The sequence below is a fragment of the Podarcis liolepis genome (assembly GCF_965112155.1).
Source record: "Podarcis liolepis genome assembly, chromosome: 7".
NCBI classification, from domain to species: domain Eukaryota; kingdom Metazoa; phylum Chordata; class Lepidosauria; order Squamata; family Lacertidae; genus Podarcis; species Podarcis liolepis.
This window is the reverse complement of record NC_139561.1, coordinates 14,882,539-14,904,920: the sequence shown is the minus strand read 5'-3', so window position 1 is coordinate 14,904,920 and position 22,382 is coordinate 14,882,539. Positions and strand designations below refer to the sequence as shown.

At 47.5% G+C, this 22,382-nt stretch overlaps 1 protein-coding gene across 5 annotated transcripts in view; it reads left to right on the top strand.

The window, feature by feature from the left end:
* The window catches only part of PAX7 (paired box 7), a 165,798-nt gene that overhangs the window by 76,494 nt on the left and 66,922 nt on the right, over positions 1 to 22,382 (top strand). For all 5 annotated transcript variants that reach the window (XM_083512698.1, XM_083512695.1, XM_083512697.1 and 2 more), the window contains one exon: positions 14,038 to 14,237. In XM_083512698.1, the coding sequence (XP_083368824.1) occupies positions 14,038 to 14,237 (200 nt within the window). The remainder of the gene's footprint in view (positions 1 to 14,037; positions 14,238 to 22,382) is intronic.

The following is a 22,382-nucleotide window of genomic DNA, read 5'->3' as shown; positions in this document are numbered from 1 at the left end:
GGTTGAGATAGGATTGAATCAGACCATTGGACCACCTAGCTCTGTATTGTCTTCACTGGCTGGCAGCAACTCTCCAGGGTTTCAGGCAGAGATCTTCCCCAGCCCTACCTGGAGATGGTAGGGCCTGGACCTGGGACCTTCTGCAGGCCAAGCAAGTGCTCTGCCACTGAATTGTGGCCCCTCACTAAACATTCTAGTCCTCATGACTGAGAGAGGACATTGGTCCATCTTGCTCAGTGTTGTCCACACTGACTGTGGCAGATCTCCAGGATTCCCAGCCCAGACTGAAGATGCCATTAGGGATTGAACCTGGGACCTTCTGCTTGTGAGACAGATGCTGTACCACTAAGCTACAGCCATTCCCCTTGCACACCCCTTGTCCTCTCTGAAACAGTTCTCTATAGGCACATCTCACTTCTGCATTTTGACCCCTTTGCTTCCAAGCTCCTCTTTCCTCCTCTCCCTCCTCCCCTACGACTATAGTCTCTCTTCCAGTATAAACACATCACTTGCCAGCCAGCTTCTGTTTGCTGTCCTGGCAGAGGCACAGCAAACTTACAAGGAGACGTCAGCCAGCAAAGGTTAAAGACGGTAGCGGGATTGTAGTAGCAGGATACGGGGCGGGTGTGCGGGGTGCCGGGGAATGAATCCAATAAAAATAATAGTATAATATGAACTGCTGTGGTTGTTGAGCTCATTTCAGGGAGAGCCCAAAGGCTTAGAGAGAACACCAAGGGAGTGTTCTCCTCTTCCCTAGGTGGTTGTGTTCAGGGTTTGACCTACACAGAGTAGTCCCATTAAAGCGGGACTGGAGGGGAAGGCTATTGATGGCTACTTGCTGTGATGTTCTGCATTCATGATCAGAAACAGTAATGTTTCAGAATACTAGTTTCTGGAAAATGCAGGCAGGGAGAAGGCTCTTGTGCTCAGCTCCTTGGTCTTCCCATTGGGAATCTGCTTGGCCACTGTGAGAACAGGATGCTGGACTAGATAGGCCACTGGCCTGATGATAATAATATTATAATAATTTATTATTTATACCCCGCCCATCTGGCTGGGTTTCCCCAGCCACTCTGGGCGGCTTCCAGCAGAATATTAAAATACAGTAATGCATCAAACATTAAAAGCTTCCCTAATCAGGGCTGCCTTCAGTTGTCGTCTAAAATTCTGGTAGTTGTTGTTCTCTTTGACATCTGGTGAGAGGGCGTTCCACAGGGCAGGTGCCACTACCAAGAAGGCCCTCTGCCTGGTTCCCTGCAATGCCTAGTTCCCTGATCCAGCAACTTCTTCCGATGTTCTTATCCTCCTCGCTTCCAACAGAGTGGAATGTTGGAAGATTCAGGTCAGATAAAAGGAACCATTTCTTCACACAGCACATCATTAAACTATGGGGTTTACTCCCATGGGAAGCAGTGATGGCCACTGGATGGCTTTGAAAGAGGAGTGAGCAAACTCATGGAGAACAAGGCTATCAACAGCACCAGTGTTCTCTTCCTGCACACTCAGAGGCCTAAGTGCTTCTGAATACCAGTTGCTGGAAACAGCAGGAAGGGAGAGCACTTTGGGTCAGGGGCGGATCTACTAATCCCAGAGGGGCCCCAGAACTGACTTTGGTCTACATTGCTTAAAAATTATGGGTCTAGTAGACCCAATTTGAGTCACACGACACAATTTGATGCTTTTGTTGTTGTATATATTTCAACAATCCTAAAGTTTGAGGGCCAGTAGCAGAGATGTTGCAAAAGTAGAGTGTTGCAGTGTTGGCTGTTCTGAATCCCCTCCTGCTTGTTCACAGAGGTCAAGACCCTCAAGGAATAAGAGTGAGTTCATGAAAGTACTTAAGTGGATACCACAAACGCAAACACGATGGTGATCTATCATGGAAGAAGGTGACAGTGTTTACCCAGAGCTCATTGCTGGTTGTGAAGGCGCCCTCCCCATACCAGTTCAAACTTAGGGGCCCCAAAAATGTAGGTTCAAAACTGCTTTGGGTCCTGCTTGCAGGCTTCCCATTGGGGCATCTCCAAGGGCCTTCTGGTGGTTCCATCACTGTGAGAAGTGAAGTTGCAGAGAACTAGGCAGAGGGCCTTCTCAGTAGTGGCACTGGTTGGAGGAAACCTCCATTTCATAATGATCTCCCAGTCTAAGCTGCTTCATTGCTGAAGCAACATGAAGTTCATGACCTCCTCCATTGGGGGGTAACAAATTTCCCTAATTTAGAGTCTTCCCATTCTGGGAGTTTTTGAAATCTTAGCACAGCCAATGCCACGAGGAAATTCTCCTCTTTGCATAATGGAAGAGTCTGATTTAACTACACAACAGGCTGAAGACTATTGGGCTGCTATGAGACTGTGGGAATGCACGGTGGAACATGTACTTTATTAAGCTTTTAGGCTATGCCTTCTAACTCCTAAAGACTTCACAAAAGATGGCAAACTCTTAGAGTCTGGACAACTTACTGTGGAGGAGCATGGAATGAGAGATGGGCAGCAGGGGGGAGGTACCAGTTTCGTCTAAATTCCTGGATCCATCCACCATCTCACATCTGCTTTCACAAACTCATCCAGATGGACCCAGTAGATGACATACTCTCCAATATTCCCCTCATGAAAATAGGGATGTCCATAGTAATAATAATAATAATAATAATAATGTTATTATTAAACCCCACCGATTCTGATTGGGTTGCCCCAGCCACTCTGTGTGACTTCCAACATATATAAAACCTAATAAAACATTAAACATTTAAAAACTTCCCTATAGAGGGTTGCCTTCAGATGGCTTCTAAAGCCTGTGTCGCTACTTATCTCCTTGGCTGCGGGGTCGCATAACTCCATACCCTCCAACATTTCTCCGATGAAAATAGGGATGTCCTAAGGAAAATTGGGTGGTGCTGTGAGTTAAACCACAGAGCCTAGGACTTGCCGATCAGAAGGTTGGCAGTTCGAATCCCTGCGACGGGGTGAGCTCCCATTGCCCGGTCCCTGCTCCTGCCAACCTAGCAGTTCAAAAGCACGTCAAAGTGCAAGTAGATAAATAGGTACCTCTCTGGTGGGAAGATAAACGGCGTTTCCATGCACTGCTCTGGTTCACCAGAAGCGGCTTAGTCATGCTGGCCACATGAATGCTGTATTGTTTTTAACACTCGATTGGAAGCCACCCAGAGTGGCTGGGGAAACTCAGCCAGATGGGCGGGGTATAAATAATAAATTATTATTATTATTATTATTATTATTATTATTATTATTATTACTATTATTATTATTATTATTTATTTCCCAGAAGCTGTACGATGGCTCCCTCAGCCAATAAAGCGAGATGAGTGCCGCAACCCCAGAGTCGGTCACGACTGGAGCTAATGGTCAGGGGTCCCTTTACCTTTAAGGAAAAGCGGGACATTCTGGGATCAAATCACAAACCGAAATGGCTTCTGTAAATTAAGGATCCTTTTTCTGGAAAATAGGGACACTTGGAGGTTCTGGGATGATTGATCCTCACCCCTTTGCCTTGAACAAATTAGCAGAAGAACTTAAGACAAGACCCACCTACAACATCCTTTTCTTACAGTAGCCAACTATATGGGAAGCTTACAAACAGGAACTGAGCCCGAGAACCTTCTTCCCAGCAACTGGTATTCAAAAGCATTCCTGCCTCTCACCATAGAGGCAAAGCAGAGCCAATTCTACACCCCCAAACCTCTATTCTTGAGCTATTAATTCTGCCAATGAACTTCCTTTTGCTCCAACTCAAATACAGTCATCTTAACACCGCACCCAAATCTTTGCACCCGAAAAGGTTTACAAAGCACCGCTGCTTCTCTGATCCTGGATCTTCCCTTAAAGTTGGTAGGGGGGAGTTAGCTTTGCATCTTCGCTTCCCTTCCCCCCCTTTTTTGAGATGATAACAATCTCCTTGACCGTTTGTTGCTGAGGACCCCTTCTCCTTCTTCTCTTTCTTCTTCCCTGCCACCCTTTCTCTCCTTCCCCCTCCCACCCCCCCATCCAGAATCTCTTTTCCAGGCGACGGGTTTTAATATTCAAGCCGTTACCTTCTCTGCGAAGCTGCGCCGGGGAGGTTGACGTGCCCCAGTTTATTGATATCACTTTGGCCTGTCAGCCGCACATTCAGCAGCTAATGGCCCCCTAAGGTGCCCGTCCAGGCAGCTCTAAAGAGATCTGCACCAAGGAGAGAGAGAAAGAGTGGGGGGAGCAATGCCCCCTGTTTTTTGTTATTTTTTGTCCAAGGTGAGACAATGCAGAGGAGGGAGATCTCAGTTCCCAACAGATGACAGGGCTGATAAAGAGCCCGGCGATGCAATAATATCTCTCTTTTCATTCCTTTCCCCAATTCTTCTTTCTGTCACTTCCATTATCTTCTCCTGCTCTCCCTTCACTTTCTTCTCCAGTGTTGGAAAGAGGAGACAAGTCTGAGGAGGTTCAATCCCAGGCATAACTTGATTTTTTTTTTAAGGCAGCCTGGTTTCTTATAACCGTTCTTGACGGCATCCCAATGCCTCGCTGTTGGCTGATGGGAGGCGATGGGACGGCGCCCTGCTGTTGGCTGATGGGAGGCGATGGGAGGGCGCCCTGATTGGCTCCTTGTGGTCCTATGAATCTTGGATGTTGGCGAACAGGTTGTCCCACCAGGAGGCCAGAGAATGGGGAGTGAGTTGCTGCTGGAAGATACAGGGAGATGAAGACCTTCTCCACGCAGTGCATAGTTAAGCTCCCTGCTACAGGAGAGACAGATGACCATCAACCTAGATGGCTTTAAAAGAGGATCGGACAAATTCATGAAGGAGGAAACAAGCATCCTCCATTTTCCAGGGGACAGCCCTTGAGATATTTGCAGATGGCTATCGTATCTCCTCTCGGTCTCCTCTTCCCCAGGCTAAACATCCCCAACTCCCTCAACTGTTCTTCATCAGGGTTGGTTTCCACACTCTTCATCATTTGGTTGCCCTCCTCTGCACACCTTCCAGCTTGTTAATATCCTCCCCAGCCTAGAAATGGACAGAGGACTCCAGATGTGATCTGACCAAGGCAGAATAGAGTGGTACTATGACTTCCCTTGATCAGGACCCAATAATTCTGTTGATGCAGCCTAGAATAGCATTCACTTGTTTGGTACTGCATCACACTGTTGACTCATGTTCACCTTGTTATCCTGCCTGTGGGCTTCTGGTTGGCCAATGTGAGAAAAGGATGTTGGATTAGATGGGCTATTCGCCTGATCCAGCAAACTCTTCTTATGTGTAAGAGAATGGGGCCAAGTCACAGGAAAAACGAGGAAAGATTATAATTTGAGAGGGAGAGAATGAGAGTAATAGGCTGATCTGAGTCTTTGTTCATTCATGGTTGGCTCACTGGGAAGGCCCCAGGGACCAGGGAGTCAACTGGCAATCAGAGACATTTACTGCCTCTGATAGTGGGAGTAGAACAACCATTGGCAGCCCTAGGTAAAGGTAAAGGGACCCCTGACCATTAGGTCCGTACAGCTTCCGGGTCATGTGGCCAGAATGACTAAGCCACTTCTGGTGAACCAGAGCAGCACACGGAAATGCTGTTTACCTTCCCGCCAGAGTGGTACCTATTTATCTACTTGCACTTCGACGTGCTTTCAAACTGCTAGGTTGGCAGGAGCAGGGACCGAGCAACGGGAGCTCACCCTGTTGTGGGGATTCGAACCGCCAACCTTCTGATCGGCAAGTCTTAGGCTCTGTGGTTTAACCCACAGCACCACCCACATCCCATTGGCAGTCCTACCCTCCATTAATTTGTTTTATCCAAGCTGGTGGCCATCACTACATCATAAGGACATGGACTCTTATCTAGTCCAAGGATGATGGTAGCTGGAAAAGTAGTAAAGAAGGCTACAGGTTTTCCCTACCCCAGCATTCACAGGGGGCAGAGTTTTGGAGGAGTTAAGGAGGGGAAGCAAAGGCAAGTGATGGTCTAGTTCAGAGATGGAGAACCTATAGCTTCAGAGATGGAGAACCTATTCCCATCAGCCCCAGCAGGATAGCCGATAGTCAGGGATGATGATAGCTAGAGTCTAGCAATATAAGGAAAGCTACCTGTTTCCCACCCCCCCACACTCAGCCCTGCATTAAAAGAAAACAGAGGTGTAATGGAGGTAGCTAGGGGAAGTAAAGGCCAGTGACAATCTAGTTAGCAGATGGGGAAAACAGTAGCCCTTTGGGTGCTGTTGGACTTCAGCTCCCATGCACCCCAACCACCATGGCCAATAGGTGATGATGATGATGAGAGTCCAGCAACATTTGGACGGCCGCAGACTCCCCTCCCCAGCTTTAGGTTCCACTTGTTGGCTTCCTGTAAACATCTGGAAGAACAGAATGCCAAGCTGGATGGACAGAGCTTGCAAAAATGAGTTTCTTTATGTTCACAGCCATGATTGATGGGAACCTATGCCTTTGAGGCAGCTTTCCTTTGAATCCTACTTGCTAGGAGAAAAGAACAGTAGGTGGTCTTCAATCTTCATGCTTATGAGCTTCCCAGAATCCCAGACTAATCCTTATTCATCTTCTTCCTAAACTCAGAAGGTTGAAAAGGTAGATACCGCAGGTATTTAAGTCAGGTAGAAGTTATCTCTTCTTCCTGCACCGATTTCTTGCCCCTAGATGTTGGCACTCCATAACATTACCAGTTTTGACAAATGAGGTCTTTTTTAGAGAAGAAAGTAAGGAGAGCCCCGCTGGATCAGAGAAGGCATGGGGGTGGGCCTTTCTCATCCCGAGGGCCTCATCCCCTTCTTCGCAACTTTCTGAGGGCCATGTGGGCGGGGCCATGTGCAAAAATGGGTGGTGCAACAAATGTCCATTTTTACCTTTGTACAGCAGGCTAGTTTCTACACCCCCTCACAAACCCCCATCAAGATATGCAGGAGTTGAAGGGACTGAGACTGAGGCTCCCTACCCATGGAACAGACGAATGCTGGGCAACCCTGACAGCTATGTTCTGCCTCCATTGTTGGAGGTAAAGGTAAAGGGACCCCTGATTGTTAGGTCCAGTCACGGACGACTCTGGGGTTGCAGCGCTCATCTTGCTTTATTGGCCGAGGGAGCCGGCGTACAGCTTCCGGGTCATGTGGCCAGCATGACTAAGCCACTACTGGCGAACCAGAGCAGCGCACGGAAATGCCGTTTACCTTCCCGCCAGAGTGGTACCTATTTATCTACTTGCACTTGATGTCCTTTTGAACTGCTAGGTTGGCAGGAGCAGGGCCCAAACAACAGGAGCTCACTCTGTCGCAGGGATTCGAACCGCCGACCTTCTGATCGGCAAGCCCTAGGCTCTGTGGTTTAGACCACAGCGCCACCCACATCCCTATTGTTGGAGGCAGTATGCCTCTGAATGAATACCAGTTGCTGGAAACTACAGGAGAGGAGAGTTGCCATGGAATGACTTCCCACTGGGCCATCTGGTTGGCTACTGTGAGGGCAGGATGCCAGACTAGATGGGCAAATGGCTGGATGCAGCAGCAGGACCAGTCAGATAGCTCAGTTGCTCACAGCATGGTGCTGATGATAATGCCAAGGTTGCCAATTCAATTCCTGCATAGGAGAGCTGCATATTTCTGCATTGCAGGGGGTTGGACATGATCTTCAGGGTCCACTTCCAACACTATGATTCTAGTGTCCCCATGTCCATCTATTCCAAGATCGAAGCAGATGCTTCCAAGATTGAACATGGCAGCCCTCCCCCATGTTTCTGAGATTCAGTGGCCGACTGCCTATGTACTTGGAGGTTTAATTCCTATAACAGCAGAGAGGAGCCTGAAAGCAACCCCACTGTATCACATCCATGGTCCACCTAGGCCAAGGACAAAGCTGACTTTCATCCTCCTTGACTGTTATCCATACAGGCTGATGGAGCTGATGGGAGTTGTTGTCCAGCACCATTCTGGATGTGGGCTGCTGGCAAGATCCAGCAGGGCTTTTCTTAGGTCCTTACCAGCCAGCCCAAGAAACTGGCTTTCAGCAGCCTACTGCCACCAAAATCAGGCAGGTTCCACACTCTCCCCATGATCTGAGAGAACCTGATCCTTGATATCTAATCCCTTTCAAAGCCATCTACCCTATAGCCCATTCCACATGTTGTTTAGTCATTTAGTTGTGTCTGACTCTTCGTGACCCCATGGACCAGAGCACACCAGGCACTCTTGTCTTCCACCGCCTCCCGCAGTTTGGTCAAACTCATGCTGCTAGCTTCGAGAACACTGTCCAACCATCTCGTCCTCCATCATCCCCTTCTCCTTGGGCCCTCCATCTTTCCCAACATCAGGGTCTTTTCCAGGGAGTCTTCTCCTGAGGTGGCCAAAGTATTGGAGCCTCAGCTTCAGGATCTGTCCTTCCAGTGAGCACTCAGGGCTGATTTCCTTCAGAATGGATAGGTTTGATATTTTTGTAATCCATGGGACTTCAAGAGTCTCCTCTAACACCTTAATTCAAAAGCATCAATTCTTTGGTGATCAGCCTTCTTTATGGTCCAGCTCTCAATTCCATACATCACTAGTGGGAAAACCATAGCTTTAACTATACGGACCTTTGTTGGCAAGGTGATGTCTCTGCTTTTTAAGATGCTGTCTAGGTTTGTCCCCATTCCACATACAAACCCACATCTCCTCGCCCCGCTCTCTTCACAGAGAACTGTCCCTCTGTTTAGTCAAATTTCCAAGTTCTCCCAACTCCATCGCGGGCATTGCCTTCCAATGCCACTCTGTTACAGCTGACCAGTTCAGTGCCTGGGAGGAGGAGAAGAAGCAGCCTCATATCTCTGAAAAAAGGCCCCCGATGCTTTAATGCGTTGCTGAGCACACCGGTCCCCAGCTGAGCTGTAAATGACTTTTTTTTTCTTTCCATTTTCCGAGGCCAGCCGCCCTGTCTGTTTGGAATTCCCGGACCACCTCGCCGACGTGAGCCCTCTCATTCCGCCCGGGCTGCATTACTAGATTAAAACGCATATCAACGATTACGCGATTGGTTTTTCTGTCTGCGGCTTCACGCCACCAAACCTTAAACTATGTTAAACTGTAATCAAAATTGGATGAAGGAGGGTGGTTTGTTGGTGGTTTTTTTGGAGGTTGCGTGTTGCTGCAAGGAGCGACAGATGGAGAAAAGGGAAGCCAAGATGGGTAGCAGGCGTAGGCGACTGGTTCTCTTTGGATTCGTAGGGCCAGGGAGGACAATGCAATGTGTCCACCCTAGGAATAGCTTTCGGTCCTAGATTTGAGAGTAAAAAACATGATTTTGGCTGATGAGTATGAGTACAGGAGAGAAGGGGTGCATTTTTATTCTGCAGAAATCTTCTTTCACCCACATCGCTCTCGCCCCTCTCCCCTGCCCTGTTGCAAAGCTTTCATACAATTGCAGAGTTGGAAGGGACCCCACGGGTCATTTAGTCCAACCCCCTGCAATGCAGGAATCTCAACTAAAGTATCCATGACCGACGGCCACCCAACCTCTGCTTAGAAACACCCAATGAAAGAGAGTCTGCCACCTCCATTAATGTCAGGAAGTTCTTCCTAATGGTCACTTGGAATCCCCTTTCTTGTTTGAAGCCATTGGTTCAAGTCCTGCCCTTTGGAAAAGCAGAAAACAAGCTTGCTCCATCTTCCATGTGACAGCTTTTTATTAACATTACTAACAACCCAAAAGGGTGGTAGCAGGGCATTACATCATACCATGTACAAAGCAAACAATTTCCCCCTCCCCCTGTTATTTAGAAAATATCCCTCATTGTTATATATCAATGCATCCCTGTTTTCCGGGCTGGCGCGAAAGGTGAATGTTAAGCATCTAATTCTGAAGCGCAGGAAATAAAATCCCACCAGATGACACAAAAGCATTCTGGATTGTCCAGCACCCTAGGAACTCACAGGTGGTGTGCAGTTTTTCTGCAAAAGCCGAAGTCTGTAAATTCTTACAGTTGCTCTCCTCTTTCTCATTTGGGGTTCAGTGATCTGTCCAGACAGTCTTGGAGAGAAACAGTATCTGGGGATGAGAAGCACAGCTAGGTTGTGTTTTGTGTTTTGTGATTTTTTTTACTGCATTTCAAAAATAATTATTATTTTCGATCATCCTAGTTGCTCTGCCACCTTCTTTCCTCCGGTTTAAAGTCTCATTTGCGTTTTGATGGATTTGGCAGTTTCTGTGTCCTGTCATCTCAGTCCGAGCAGAATGGCAGTCAAAGGGGGTGAGAACCACTAGACAGTTGTGCCACCTCCCTGGAAGAAGGGGGGGGAGATAAGCTAGGGGTGCCCACTAATTAATTTTTTTAACCAGCAAAGCAAGATGGCTTTATTTACTCTCTTCAAGAACAAGTTCTGATCTGGTCCAGCTGGTGAGCAAGGCTAGAAAGCAATCGTTGCAACATGGGGAGCTGCCTTATACTGAGCCAGACCCATTGGGCCATAGAGCTCAGTATTGCCTACACTGACTGGCAGCAATGGCTTTCCAGGGTTTCAGGCAGCGGGATCTCCCAGCCCTCCCTGGAAATGCCAAGGAATGAATTTGGGACCTTCTGCAGGCAAAGTGGTTGCTCCACCACTATGGACTTTCCCCTAAAAATAATGCAAGGATCTAGTCTTCATAGAGACATGGAACTCTTGATCCATTTAGCTCAGTAGTGTCTAGGTTGACTCCAGGGTTTCAGATCTGACAACCACAGTCCTCCCTAGATATATCGGGGATTGAGCTTGGGACCATTTGTGTGGGTAGCAGGTGCTCTGCCACTGAGCTATGGCTTTCCCCCTAGGAATAAAGTATGATTCTGGTCTTCATGGCTCTGAATAAAGGGCAGATTTAAAGAGAGACATGGCAACTTGCCTCATAGCAATCCAGTGGCCCTTCTGGTCTAGCATCTTCTTACAACACTGGCCAACCTGTGGCTTATGGGAAACCAGGAAGCAGGATTTCGGCTATCCCTGATTTAAGCCATTTGTGCCGCTATTGCTGTTCTATCCCCAGAATAGTGCACCTCTGAGAAGAAGCTTGCCATCAGATTTCTGAAATTCTCAGCCCAGTGCTATATGTGTGTCTACTCTGGAGAAAGCCAAACTGAGCTCCACGGGGCTTGCTTCTGAGCAGACGCGGATAGGAGCGAGTTATCCATCATGCTGTGTTGTTTCGAGCTGTGTGTTGTTGTTGTTGTTTAGTCATTTAGTCGTGTCCAACTCTTCGTGACCCCCTGGACCAGAGCACGCCAGGCACTCCTGTCTTGCACTGCCTCCCACAGTTTGGTCAAACTCATGCTGGTAGCTTCGAGAACACTATCCAACCATCTCATCCTCTGTCGTCCCCTTCTCCTTGGGCCCTCCATCTTTCCCAACATCAGGGTCTTTTCCAGGGAGTCTTCTCTTCTCATGAGGTGGCCAAAGTATCGGAGCCTCAGCTTCACGATCTGTCCTTCCAGTGAGCACTCAGGGCTGATTTCCTTCAGAATGGAGAGGTTTGATCTTCTTGCAGTCCATGGGACTCTCAAGAGTCTCCTCCAGCACCGTAATTCAAAAGCATAGCTATGTACACGCCGTCAAATTAAAGTACACATCCCTTGCAAAAATTAAAATTAAAAATAAATCCCGGGAACTGGAGTTTACCCCTCGCCGAACTACAAATCCCAGCACCCTTAGCAAACCACAGTTCCCGGGATTCTTTGGAGGCGAGGATACGTGCAGAATTTGCTCATGGCATTCATTCAACCAAGCTGGGGTAGGGAATTCAGCCTGGTGCAAAATAAACAAACTGGCAAGGCTTGCATCTTCAGAGTTGGCGAGCAGCCCTTCCTGGTTAGGTCTGCCGTTCCACAGCACGAAAGATTTGATGGGCTATCGAGGAGACCTTTAGGGGTGCAGGGATTAAGGCAGTCCAGATGGGACCATGAGGGGGAAAGCAGAAGAAAGGGAGAGTGTGGGGGGGGAGCCACATTATCTTAAGATGTGCCTAACCCACACTCTCTGCTTGCCGCTAACCCCTTCCCCCCCCCCACCTCCGAATCAACTGGCAATCCGATCTCCAGGTTAATAAATGCGCCTCCATGTCTGGGCTTGGACGGCGAATCCTTCCAGACGGCACCAGGGTGCTTGGAGACAAGACAGCAGGTCCTTGGTGCGCCTCAAGAGTTCCATCAGAGCCTGGAGGGTCTTGGTGTGACCAATTTCTACCTAATCCTGTTGATTAATTTAACTTTAAGGGCCTCCCAGGAGTGCTGGAGGGGGGAGGTGTTGGAAGTCCAGTGGAGGGAGGGGAGGATGGAAGAAAATCTCTCCTCTTTTTGTGTGTTCGGCTACGAAATGGTAGTTTTAAAAAATGTGTGTGTAATTAGTGCGCAGGGAGCAGAGGAAAGGAGGCCCTGCAGGAAGATGGGTTGGATCAGGCCAATGGCCTGTCTAGTCATGTCATAGAATCATAGCTGGAAGGGACCCTCAAGGATAATCTAGTCCAACCCCCCCGCAATGCAAACGTCCTGCTCTTGGTGGGCTTGGACCACCAACCTTCTGGTTAACAGCAAGACACTCTGAGCCGTTCCAGAATCCTGTTCTCACAGTGGCCAACCAGATGTCCATTATGGGAAATCCAAAAGCAAGACCCTGAGCACAAGAGCTCTCTCCCTTCCTGTGATTCTCTAACAGGTATTCCGAGGCATAACTGCCTCTGAAAGTGAGGTGGGGGGACAGGACATAGCCTCCATGGCTAGTAGCCATTGGCAGCATTCTCCCCCTTGTCCAATCCTCTTTTAAAGCCATCTAGCTTGGTGACCAGGGACACGGGTGGCGCTGTGGGTTAAACCACAGAGCCTAGGGCTTGTCGATCAGAAGGTCGGCGGTTCAAATCCCTGCGACGGGGTGAGCTCCCGTTGCTCGGTCCCTGCTCCTGCCCACCTAGCAGTTCGAAAGCATGACAAGGTACAAGTAGATAAATAGGTACTGCTCCAGCAGGAAGGTAAACAGCGTTTCCGTGCACTGCTCTGGTTCGCCAGAAGCGGCTTAGTCATGCTGGCCACATGACCCGGAAGCTGTACACCGGCTCCCTCAGCCAATAAAGCGAGATGAGCGCTGCAACCCCAGAGTTGGTCACGACTGGACCTAATGGTCAGGGGTCCCTTTACCTTTAGCTTGGTGACCATCGCTGCTTCCTGCAGAACTGAGTTCCATAGTTTAAATATGTGCTGTGTGAATGGGTCCATCCTTTGGTCTGCCTTGAATCTTCTGTCATTCAGCTCCACTGGATGTCCAAAAGTTCTAGTGGTATGAGAGAGGGAGAAGAAACACACACAACCCACATTCCCCACCTAATACGATACACCTCGGTCATGTGGCCACTGGTTCCTCACGCCCTTATTTCAACATTGGTGATGGGACTTGGTCCTCCACCACACCTGTGGAGTGCAGAATCAGGTTTGTATCCAGTGCTATTTTAGATCAGAGTAGACCAACTGGACATGACGAACGAAGATCCATTAATTTCAATGGCCCTGCAACTTGGTTGGATGCAACCCTAACTTTGGCCATTCAGGGGGAACTGGGAGGGTTGATTCAGGACAGATAAAAAAAAAGTCATTCTTTGAACTATGGAACTCACTGCTGCAGGAGGCAGTGATGGCCAACAGCTTGGATGGCTTTCAAAGAGGATTGGACAAATTCATGGAGAAGGTGAAGACTATCAATTCTTACTAGCCATTATAGCTAGTAGTGGTCAGAGGCAAGAATGCTTTTGTATGCGAGGTGCTGTTGGGAAAACTGCCCTTGTGCTTGAATCCTGCTTGTGGACTTCCCATTGGGGCATTTGGTTGGCCACTGTGAGAACAGGATGCTGGACTAGATGGGCCATTGGCCAGATCCAGCTGAAGGCTCTTATTCTGTTTGTATGTTGCCACACACCAGGATATGCCACCCGAGGCACCTTCTGCACCTTGTCTTACAGAAGGGTTGGCCATTGTTTCCACTATCGCTTCTTAATTTTTGGTCCAGCTTGGCCTGTGTTTTCATCCGCCTCCATCTCTCGTTTTCGTCCCCCGCCAGGCAACCGGCTGGATGAAGGATCTGATGTCGAGTCAGAGCCCGACCTGCCTCTCAAGCGCAAGCAACGCCGCAGCCGGACCACTTTCACAGCAGAGCAACTGGAGGAGCTGGAGAAAGCCTTTGAAAGGACCCATTACCCAGACATCTACACCCGAGAGGAGCTCGCTCAGAGGACCAAACTCACTGAGGCAAGAGTCCAGGTAAGGGATATTGTCTTTATTCGTTCACTAAATATATATCGCTCCCTTCCTCTTCAACAAGCCAAGGGTGGCAAACAGATGCAGATACACACTTCTAAAAAACAAAGTCAAAACATTCTAAAATTGATTCTAAAAGCATTAGAAATATCCTTCCATGGAATGATCACAGGGCAGCCAGAAATTGCCTTCTTCAGCCGCCAAACCCCTGGAGAAACAGAAATGTTTTTGCATTCTTCCTGGAATTTAATAAATGATGGGGACAGGTGCCCTTCACTAGGGAGGGCATTCCACAACCAAGGGAGCCACCACTGAAAAGGCCCTTCTCCCTGTAATGGCACCCTCCCTGTGGAATTCCCCTCCCACCAGATGTCAGGGAGATAAAGAATTACAGAACTTTTAGAAAACATCTGAAAGCAGCTCTGCTCAGGGAAGTTTTTAATGTCTGACCTTTTATTATTTTTTATATTTTGCTGGAAGTCGCCCAGAGTGCCTGGGGAAACCCAACCAGATGGGCAGGGTATAAACAATAAAATTATTATTATTATTATTATTATTATTCATCACCACCACCACCACCACCATCATCATCAACATCACCACCATCATCATCAAGAACACCTCAATGCAGCTTACAAAATGAGCCTCAAAGTGGTTTGTTGTTTTCAGTTACAGTTGTAGCCAATGAAGCTTCACTCAGAGGAAACCCCCTGGAAATAAATGACCCTCGGTTAGTCATAATAATAATAATAATAATAATAATAATAATAATAATAATTTATTATTTATACTCCACCCATCTGGCTGGGCTTCCCCAGCCGCTCTGGGCAGCTTCCAACAAAATATTAAAATACCGTAATACATTGGCAGTTCAATTCAATGGATCTACCCTGGGTAGGGCAAACATGGTAAAAGTCCCATGTGCTCGTTTTTGTACAAAGTGGCTTTTATTTGCAGCAAATAAGACTATTGGGAAGTTGTGAATCGCTGTCCTAGCTGGGTTGGGGGGCAGTACAAGAAGCGAAGTGTTAAATGTGTGCTTTGGAACATGAGCAATTCTAAAATCATAGAATTGTAGAGTCAAAAGGGACTCCCAAGGGCAACCCCCGCAATGCAAGTATCACAGCTATACCAACATGTGGGGAACTCCTTCCACTGTGGCCTGTCATAAGACCATTAAGTCCAGAAACGAAAAACTACCGTATTTTTTGCTCTATAAGACTCACTTTTTCCCTCCTAAAAAGTAAGGGGAAATGTGTGTGCATCTTATGGAGTGAATGCAGGCTGCGCAGCTATCCCAGAAGCCAGAACAGCAAGAGGGATCGCTGCTTTCGCTGCGCAGCGATCCCTCTTGTTGTTCTGGCTTCTGAGATTCAGAATATTTTTTTTTTCTTGTTTTCCTCCTCCAAAAACTAGGTGCATCTTATGGTCTGGTGCGTCTTATAGAGCGAAAATCAATCAATCACTGCAGAAGAGGATGGCCTTTAGGTCATGTGGGTCTCCATTGCACTGTGTGGGAAGGGGAGGAATGTCAAAGTGAATATTAGGGATTCACAGCAAGTTGCTTGATCAGATGGAGATGACCCCCAAGTCGAGGGAGGGAAATTTCCTGGCCTTTCTGGGACTGCACCTGTCGGATGCAGGCTGGCGTTATTTCTCCACCTCACACTGCTCAGACTTTGGCTAATTTATGGAGAACCTTTCCGAGAGCCAAAACAAACGGTGGGGTTTGAAGCGGCACCGTGATCCCATTGAAATTTGATAACCCCGCAGGGGATTCCCTGATGTATTGCGGATAAATCCCCTGCTCCACACTGTGTGCAAACACACATCAGCAGAAAGGCTAAGAAGTGTGAACAGAGCAGGGAGTATAATAAAGTCTTCTGGGAAGAGGTGGGGGGCAAAGTCTACAACAAAGACACCAGTTGCTAGACTTTTCCTTGGAAAAAATTGAATTGGAAAAAAAAGGAGGGCACAGTTAAAAGTCCAGGGGACCTTAGAGAGGGTGTCCTGATTTTAATTCATTTTAGACCAGGGGTCAGCTGGGGGCCGGTCCACTGTCCCTCAGACCTTGTGAGGGGCCAGACTATATTTTGGAGAGAAAAAAAGAACAATTTCCTATGCCCCACAAATAACCCAGAGATGCATTTTAAATTAAAGCACACATTCTGCTCATGTAAAAACACCAGGCAATAACTAAAATAACCCAGAGGTGCATTTTAAATAAAAGAGCACATTCTACTCGTGTGAAAACACGCTGATTCCCAGACCATCTGCAGGCCGGATTTAGAAGGTGATTGGGCCAGATCCGGCCCCCGGGCCTTAGTTTGCCTACCCATGATTTAGAGTTTTCTCTATTTCTCATTTTTCTCCTTATTCAGTTCAGTTCACCCCATTTTTTGCATTAGTTTGCATTTTTTAAAAAAGCAATAGGCACAAAAATCTGTATGCATGTTTTTGGCTTGCAAGACACATTTCCCCCCTCTGAACAGCAACCCTCCTACCCCATTCCTTAATGAGTTGCTGTTCTGAACATGCTTCCTGATTGGAACAAGGCAATCCCAGAGCAATAACTCATACAAAGAGACAATTCTGTGTGAGCAACCTCATCACATGGTAGGCAAAGATGTGGAAGAAGATGTCCTCATCAGCCACCTGGTGCAGGTGACTGGAAGGAGGCAAATCTGAGCAGCAACTTGTACAGAGACACATTGGGAAGGCTCTCTAGAGAGTCCTTTTGCTGCAATCACTCGCATTGCAGAGACACTGCAAAATTACCCGCCCCCAGTGGAGGCTGATTGGAATGAGAGCACTCCAGCAGAAACTTATGCAGAGAGGTGATGGGCACACTCCTCTGATGCCCGACAAATCTGTGTACTGGGAACTGATTGGAGCACCCATTCAGACCTTCCACAGAGAGACAACAAGATTGCTCGCCTCCTACACAAGCTGATTGGACCAAAGGCCAGGCCCAATCAGTAAATCATGCAGAGATGCATTAGGCAGACTCCTTTGTTTTTGGTTTCTTAATAAAGATTTTTTAAAAACTATTTCCAGTACACCAGCTCCCTCGGCCAGTAAAGCGAGATGAGCGCCACAACCCCAGAGTCGGCCATGACTGGACCTAATAGTCAGGGGTCCCTTTACCTTTACAGCCAGTGCCAAGCTGGCCTGCTGAATTTTTTTGGGGGGGGGGATCTTTGCTACCGTTCTGTATTTTTATGGCTCCAGATTGTACACCTTGCTTCCCATTTTTATTTCGAACTCGTTTTGTGAATGCACGTTTAACTGGTCAAGTCTATCATCCTGCCAAGCCTGTAGGGCAGACATCCCCAAATTTGACCCTCCAGATGTTTAGGGACTACAATTCCCATCATCCCTGACCACTGGTTCTGTTGGCTAGGGATGATGGGAATTGAAGTCCCAAAACATCTGGAGGGATGAGTTTGGGGGTGCCTGCTGTAGGGTTTAGAAAGGGGGGCACCCCACCCCACCCCCAGGCCCAATTTCTCACTCACCTGTGAACCTTTGGGAAGTCAATTGCTCTCAGACACAGCCTACCTCACAGGGGTGTCCTGAGAAAAAGAAGTGGATGTCCCACCGTGGAACAACTCTTAACACCAGGAAGCTCTTCCTAAAGTTTAGTTGGAATCTCCTCTCTTGAAAGAAAGCGAGAAGGAAAAGATGGCATCCAAATCAAATGGCATCCAAGATGGCATCCAAATCAAATACCCTTATTGGCATCACAGTATAAAACATTTCAAGTCACCGGGATAATTAAAAGGACAAGGGTGAAGCTGTTGAGGGTCATAAGGCAGTCGTGTGCACTTAGATATTCTGCTACGCCCTGTCTGTTCCCCAAAAGGATAGTTCATTGGGAACCTTTTCTGGTAAAATTGTGGCTAAAAAGAAGCTACTAAGGCAGTGATACCTTTGTCCCGATCTGCCAGAAGAAACTTCATTTGACAACTTCTCGGACTGATAGGCTGGAGGTCCAACATTTTGCTCAGCATCAGTTGGCAAGGTCTGCTGTGTAAAGAGCAGTCTAAGAGAATGTGGTCCATTGAATCACATACTCCTTGGTTGCAGGCACACAATTGGGCTTGATATGGAATAAAGTGGTACCTCGGTTTACGAACTTAATCTGTTCCGGAAGTCTGTTCTTAAACCGAAACCGTTCTTAAACCAAGGCGCACTTTCTCTAATGTGGCCTCCCATTGCCGGTGTCCTTCCGCCATTCAGATTCCATTCTTAGGCTGAGGTAAAGTTCACAAACTGGGACACTACTTCCAGTTTTGTGGAGTTTGTAAACTGAATCATTCATAAACAGGACCGTTCTTAAACCAAGGTACCACTGTACAGTGGTACCTCGGGTTACAGGTGCTTCAGGTTACAGACGCCTCAGGTTACAGACTCCACTAACCCAGAAATAGTACCTCGGGTTAAGAACTTTGCTTCAGGATGAGAACAGAAATTGTGCAGCAACGGCGCGGCAGCAGCGGGAGGCCCCATTAGCTAAAGTGGTACCCCAGGTTATGAACAGTTTCAGGTTAAGAACGGACTTGAAGAACGAATTAAGTTCTGAACCCAAGATACAACTGTATGAGAGAATCTGCCTTTGGTCACCACAGAAGGGAAAGCATTTAATCTCGCGAGCATAAAGGCTCTTCGATGGGAGGGGAGTTGTAGATCCTTTAGATATTTGGCACAGGTTCCGTAGGGTGTTGTGATACCTAAGGCCTCCAGAGAACAGGATCTCGGAGTATGAGCTAACAAGTGTTGCCTTTCGTGGTCGCAGTATTTGGAACAGTGGTACCTCAGTTTAAGAACAGCGCTGTTTACGAACTATTCGGTATAAGAACTCCGCAAAACCGGAAGTAGTGTTTCAGTTAGCAAACTTTACCTCTGTCTACGAACCGAATCCTAATGGTGGAAGGGCACAGGCAGTGGGAGGCCTCATTAGGGAAAACACACCTCGGTTTAAGAATGGCTTCTGTTTAAGAACGTACTTCCGGAATGGATTAAGTTCATAAACCGAGGTACCACTGTATGTACTGTATTTTTTGCTCTATAAGACGCACCAGACCACAAGATGCACCTAGTTTTTGGAGGAGGAAAACAAGAAAAAAAATATTCTGAATCTCAGAAGCCAGAACAGCAAGAGGAATCGCTGCGCAGTGAAAGCAGCAATCCATCTTGCTGTTCTGGCTTCTGGGATAGCTGCGCAGCCTGCAGTCGCCCCATAAGACGCACACACATTTCCCCTTACTTTTTAGGAGGGAAAAAGTGAGTCCACTGGTCCTGTTGGCTAGGGTTAGGGTTAGGGTTAGGTTTGGGGTTGGGGTTAGCGTTAGGGTTAGGGTTAGGGTTAGGGTTAGGGTTAGGGTTAGGGTTACGGTTAGGTTTACGGTTAGCGTAAGTGTTAGGGTTAGGGCAAAAAATACGGTAACTTTCATCACATGCCTCAAGGCTCTCGAAAGCAATACCCAAACTACGGATTTTATCTTGAATTGCTCCATACCAAGATGGCATCCCCTTTCTTTATCCGACAGCGGAGTTTGCAAACCCCCACCCCGGCTACCACCATCCAAGCCAATCCTCCAAGGCCCTTTGACCACTTCTGTTTTGCCAGAAGGCTCTCAGCAGCTGTTCCTCCACTTGCATTCTTGATAGCTTTCTCATTCCGTCAGGCTGGCACGACTGGTTTCTTCCCACCACTTCTAAGCCAGCCGCCCCTCTCCCTCCCTCCCCACCACCCCCACTTGTAAAATTTTCTGCGTATCTGAGCAGATCTTTTTACTGGCTCTCGAGAGCTACAAATTTTGAGCCCGTCAAGTTCTTGATGAAGACAGGAGGGAGAAAGCCGGGGGGGGGAGCACCACAAAAGCAATTTAGAACTTTAGGGAAGAAGAAAAACTAAGTCTGGCAAGCTTTTTTAAAAAATATTTTTATCAAATTTCCAAAAGTTCCACGTAAAATTGATATACATATCATTGACTTCTTATCCCATTTTCCGTGATGTTTTTCTTATCTCCCCCTTTGCTGCATCCTACCTTCCCTTTTTTTAACATAGTCGTAACACAATAATCTTTAACTGTTCTGTTGCTCATAATTCAAAACCTCCTCATGTCGTAGTATTTCTTTAAATCATCCCAAAAAGGTTTCCATTCTTCAAAAATGGAGATTCTCTTATTTTAGCTGTTAGCTTTGCTTATTCAACATAATCCATTGCTTTCCTTATCCGTTCTTTTCTTAGCGGGAAGTTCTTCGTCTTTCCATTTCTGAAAACGTCTGGCAAGATTATTTATTCATTTATTAGTCTGTTGGTTACATTTATATCCCACTTTTCCTTGAAGGAGCTCAAGGTGGCGTACATGATTCTTCTCCTTTCCTTTCCCATTTTACCCTTCCAACGACCCTGTGAGGTGGGTTTTACTGAGAGGCAGCGGCTGGCTCAAGGTCACCCAGTGAGAGTTTCACGGCTGAGCAGAGATTTGCAGATCATAGAATCAGAGAATTGCAGAGTTGGAAGGGACCCCATGGGTTCATCTAGTCCAGCCCCCTGCAATGCAGGAAATCTCAATTTAAGCATCCATGACAGATGGCCACCCAACCTCTGCTTAAAAATCTCCAAGGAAGGAGAGTCCACCACCTCCTGTGGGAGACCTTGAATTTAATTCTTTTTCTCCTCTCCCCAAAATTGATGAGGTTTTCAATTGCATCCCACTGACAGACAGACAGAGGTTCCCATCAGGTGTGCTGTGAAGGGTGCAAAGGTCTTTATTCTTATGCACCAGAAAAGCTCTGCTGGGTTAGGCCAAAGGGGCCCCATTGAGCCCAATATTCTGTTCTCACAACAGCCAACCAAATGCCCCAATGGGAAGCCTGTAGGCAAGAGCCCTCTTCCTTCCTGTGGCTTCCAGCAACTAGGATTCAGAAGCATCGCTGACTCACAACACCGGAAGTAGAGTATAGCCATTTCTGGCTAGAAGCTACGCATGGGCTCACTGTCCTCCATGAATTTGTCAAATCCTCTTTTAAAGCCATCTAAGCTGGTCATTGTGCCTGCCTCTTGTGGGCGTTTAATGCTGCTCTTTGTCAAGTACAGTCGTACCTCGGATCCTGAACGCCTTGCGAGTCAAACATTTTGGCTCCTGAGCGCCACAAACTCAGAAGGAAGTGTTCCGGTTTGCAAACGTTCTTTGGAACTGGAATGCCCGAGGCATCTTCCGTGGCTTCCGATTGGCTGCAGGAGCTTCCTGCAGCCAATCGGAAACCGTGCCTTGGTTTCCAAACATTTTGGAAGTCGAACGGACTTCCAGAATGGATTGCGTTCGACTTCCGAGGTACCACTGTGCCGCCTTTTGTCTGTCTTGAATCTTCCAAGGTTCAGCTCCAAGTGAGGAGAGGTTTCAAGAGCAAAAGGACCCAAGTTTGGTTTCTTAAGGAAAGATTGCAAGAGATGTAGTAACAGCGTTTGTTGGGAACATTTTGTCCATTTCCAAACATGCCAGCCGACAGAGGATAACCAGAGCCAAACAAGGAGGCCATGTCTGCTACCCCAAATCAAATCAGGTAGACGCACCTTGCACCCCCAAATCCTTCCAGCATTCCAGTTCCTGGTGCTTTCTTTCTCTCCTTGTCCCCTGAACTCCTGAACTCACACCAGCACTTTCCAGCTGGGTGCAAGGTGTCCAGGCTTCGTAAGAAGTGGCCTTACACCAAATCAGACCACTTGCCCTTCTAGCTCAATACTGTCCGGACTGACTGGCAGCAGCTTTCTACGGTTTCAGACAAAGAGTCTTTCCCATCTGTCAGGATTTGAACTCGTGGCCTTCTGTATGCACATCAGGCATCCTACTACAAAATAACCCTCAGGGTTAACATTACAGAATCTTAAAACCAGAGAGAAGTCATGGGGATCCTGATGGTACAGCTGAAAAGTAAGAGAATACATTATAGACTCATAGAATTGTGGAGTCAGAAGGGACCCCGGGGTCATCTAGTCCAACCCCCGGCGATGCAGGAATAACAGCTAAAGAATCGCTGGCAGATGGCCGTCCAACTTCTATTTAAACACTTCCAATGAAGGAGAGTCCATTCTGAATAAAGGGCTGATTTCAGCAGAACGAAGAAAGCAGTGAGTCA